The 4207-nt window shown below is 42.6% G+C and overlaps 1 protein-coding gene across 1 annotated transcript; it reads right to left on the reverse strand.

The window, feature by feature from the left end:
* Positions 1-682: 682 nt before the first annotated feature.
* On the reverse strand, positions 683-2694 carry LOC125896197 (trace amine-associated receptor 8a-like). Its single transcript, XM_049588587.1, has 2 exons — positions 2690-2694; positions 683-1912 (listed from the first exon to the last, which is right to left on the reverse strand). The coding sequence occupies exons 1-2, from the start codon at positions 2692-2694 to the stop codon at positions 1105-1107; spliced, it is 813 nt and encodes a 270-aa protein (XP_049444544.1). The 3' UTR covers positions 683-1104.
* Positions 2695-4207: the final 1513 nt, after the last annotated feature.

Genomic DNA, 4207 nt, shown 5'->3' on the forward strand with positions numbered 1-4207 from the left:
GCTGCACAGCCTGGCACAAGTGGCAGCTCCAGCACACAGGCAGATGATGGGCCATCTACCTCCGCCTGCCCCCCGCCCCTGAGCACTGTGGCCTCACAGCAAGAGGGTTCCCAGTTCGATTCCAGGTGTGGGAGCCCTTCTGTGCGGAGTTTGCATTTTCACCCTGTGTCAGCGTGGGTTCTCTCCAGGCACTCTGGCTTCCTCCCACAGTCCAAAGACATGCAGATTGGGGATTAGGTTAATTAGTAACTCTAAATTGTCCGTAGGTGTGAATGTGAGCGTGAATGGTTGTTTGTCTCTATGTGTCAGCCCTGCGATAGTCTGGCGACCTGTCCAGGGTGTACCCTGCCTCTCGCCCAATGTCAGCTGGGATAGGCTCCAGCCCCCCCCGCGACCCTCAAGAGGATGAAGCGGTTAGAAGATGGATGGATGGATGGACTTCTGCTTAAGGAGGCAATAACAAACGGACCAAATCAAGTGAAAGGTAAAGAGACATGTCAGCCATTTATAATAACAATCTGAGCTGCTGAACAGTGACAGTGTTTAATTGTCCCATGTCCCTCCATTGCAGCTCATTTTGGGGCTGTAGGCTGCTGCCGGCTCCCTCAATACTGGAACAATTTCAAAAGTCTTTTTGATCAATTTACACAGGAAAATAGGGTCTAGGTTGAAAAATGCCAAAGTTATCCTTTAAGTTGTGCACGGTTGTTGGGAACACCCTTACTTAATAGCCATCTTGGTCTTGGTCATGTGATCCCCCACATAATGTAGTCTTTCATTCTGTCTTTGCAATTTAAAGTTGCTCCTGCACCTCAATCATTAGACTGTTCAGTTTTGAATTACACTAATAGTAAGCACACCAGCAAGATACCTTTGGCAAATAATTCAATCACTTTTCTAAACAAAGGGTGTTAAAACTTGTCTTCACTGGCAAAGGTTGTTTCAAATGTATAGTCATTTACATCCAGAATAGGTTTCCTAAAATAAATACATTTGTATGTTACAACACTGTGCTTTCACTGTGTTCAAATTCATTTCACCATTAGTTGGACTGAATTCCCCTTTATAGAATAAGTCAGTGTATATACAGTATACTGTTTCTCTCTACATCATCTTGGCCTCACGGGAACCTTCCTGCAGTATCTGAAGTCTGACAATGACTTTAACCGCTTTTCTAAACCAGGGGTAGAAAAAGGCATAGATCAGAGGATTAAACATGGAGTTACAATAGAACAGCCAAGTCTGAGCTGATAAAGCTATACTACCTGTGGTGTTTTGTCCTGCTAGAAAATTAATGTAGTATGGACAGAGACAAAGTATGAACACAAGAAGAGTAATACCAAGAGTTCTAGCAGCCCTCATCTGAGATTTCTTAACAGCCACAGTATTTGATTTAATAGTTGAAATTTGAGACCGCATGACACGTGCTTGTGACACAGCCACCACAAACACTCTCATATAGAGAACTATGATAACAGTAACAGGGCCTACAAAGGTCAGAAGCAAGTCTACTGCCCCTGAAACGTAATTTATAACAACTACACATTCTTGAGCACAGGAGTTAGATAAATCTATTTGTGAAAAGTGATCTATAAGAATTATAAGGTTGTAGATAACAGCACATAACCAACACAAAGACACACAGATTTTAACTCTGCTTAGTGTTATCGTGGAGGAATAGCGCAGAGGGTCACAAATAGCCACATAACGGTCCACTGATATGAGCACCATGTTCCCAACAGAAGCAGAGGTGAGGGTGAAGCCCAACAGGTACAAAAAAGCGCATGTGATTTTACCCATAAACCCACAGGACTGCAGGCCGATGATTGCAGGTGGCATCACTGCGAGGCCCACAAACAAGTCAGACACAGCCAGAGAGAGGAGGATGAGATTGGTGGGGGTGTGGAGCTGCCTGGAGAGGGAGATTATGATGAGAGCCTCATACTCAGTGAAAATTAGTTTCGATCACACTGATAATTGTGAGAATGAAGACAAAATATATTTATGGCCCACATGCAAAATAAATCTCTATAAAATCAATCAGATCCACATTGTCCGAACTAACTAAAGACGTTTGGTGGTATTATTAAGAAAATGTTCATCATGATTACTGTTGTAGTGACAAATTTAAACAGAAAAGTATACTGAACATTACACTTTCATTTACAAGTGAAAGTACTGACATCTTTTCTACAATACAGTATATAATAAACACAGAATCTATCCATGAATTCAACTCATACACTGTAACAGCTGTTATATTATGAGAAAAATGTCTGTGCCTGAAATGGGAGATGGAGATGATGACCAACAAATTGAGCATCACAGTGAGAAGAGTGAGGCAGCACAGCAGTGTTCTGATGAATATGACCTGGGGAGTAACAAGCATTGATATGCAGGAGGTGTTGAGGGGAGAGATACAGAGGTCAGCTGCTTCCAGTGTCTCCACCATCATCAGAGGAAGCGACTGTGGAGCTGAACAGAGAGCTGCTGAGGTCAAGAAGCTCCCAGATCACCTTTTCTTGAGATGAGATATTTATCTCTTAACCTCTTCATTTCCATCATCTATCTTGGTGCCCTCCCTCTGTCTCCTCCTCTTGTCTCTCTCTATGCACTTCCTACCCTCAGTTTGTTTTTTCCCTTTAATTCCTGATCATCATCTCCTCCATTACATCATTCACTCCCTCACCCCATTTTGTTCTTGTTACGTCTCCCTCCCTCTTTCAAACCATCAATATCTACTGTACATTAATCCCCATCTCTCCAAAAAAGTTTTCTGTCCTTACATTTCAGTCAATAAAGTTATGTGCAATAAAGTGGAGTGACACAGGAAAAAACTATTAAACAAGCAAAATGAAATTTATTTAATACTTGGTGTAGAAGCTTTTGCTTGAAACGCCAACTTCAAGACACTTCCTGCACAAAGTAACTCATGTCTCACAGTGTTCAGGTGATATTTGGCGCAGTCTTCCACACTGACAGCAGGGGGCCTGATGATGAATCTTGATCTTCATTTCCATCAACAAATGTTCCAGAAGGTTTCAATCTGGTGACTGACTGGGCCATCCCAGCACCTTCATCTTCATCTTCTGCAACCACTTGACAGTCTCCTTTGCAGTATGTTCTGGATCATTGTCCTGTTGGTACGTCCATCTGGGTCTCATCCTCTTTGTCCTGGTTGATGTCAGAAGGATTTTTTTTTAAGAATTTCCTGTTACAGGACTCCATTCATATTCTCCTTGATAATTTGGATTCACTAGTATCATGAGAAGAGAAACAGCTTAATGACATATTCCTTCCATCTCTGAACAAGCACGGATCCCGAGGGTGTCTCAACCATGATCCAGGGGGCTTCAGTTTTCTCTAGGGATGCACCGAATATTCGGTAACTGAATATATTCGGCCAAATATTGCAAAAAAACACACATTCGGTATTCGGTGGAATAAGTTAAAAGCGAGGCCGAATAATAGCGCCATATTTTGATAACGCAATCAAACAGCGTGCCGTGATGTGCGGACTGAAATGTCGGCAGTGTGGCGATCCGTCCCTCACTGCACTCACATTTGCGACTAAAAATAGTTTTGAGCGAGCGAAATTGGCTTAAATCATTCAACACGCTGTGCGAGCAGCCTACAGATTTCAACCAGCAGCAGAAACGAAAGGTGAATCCCATTGGTTGTGGGTTGAATGGGGGTCACAGACATGGACAGTAATGCATTCCTGACAATTACGGCGGCCATCGGCTTACTGGGCAACGGACAAGTCGGCTTCAATAATATCCTCTTCTTGGCGTCATGACTGCCCAGAAGTACCTGAACAGCCGAGCCAGCCGAACACAGGTATGTGATGTGTCAAAGGACAAACAAGCCATTCACGGCCCACAAACCTCACCGCACTTTAGGGACTCTTCTTTGCTTATGAAGGGGAGGATGGTGGCTGGTTGATTTTTATTTCATTTATTTATTTTATTTTGATCCCCCCTATGTTCATCACTGATTGATGCTGTTTTTGGAGTATGAATAAGTCAATAAGTAATTTATTCCATTGAAATACCATTGATGTATTATAGAAAAGTGATTTATTGTTTTATAAATGACAAAAGGCACATCTGCCTCATTTTCACTGTGGTATCGTGATACTACTCAGAACCATGATATTTTCATTGGTATCGTACCGTGGGTCCTAATTTTGGTACCGTGACAACAC

This window comes from Epinephelus fuscoguttatus, linkage group LG10, assembly GCF_011397635.1.
Source record: "Epinephelus fuscoguttatus linkage group LG10, E.fuscoguttatus.final_Chr_v1".
In the NCBI taxonomy this organism is placed as follows: Eukaryota; Metazoa; Chordata; class Actinopteri; order Perciformes; family Serranidae; genus Epinephelus; species Epinephelus fuscoguttatus.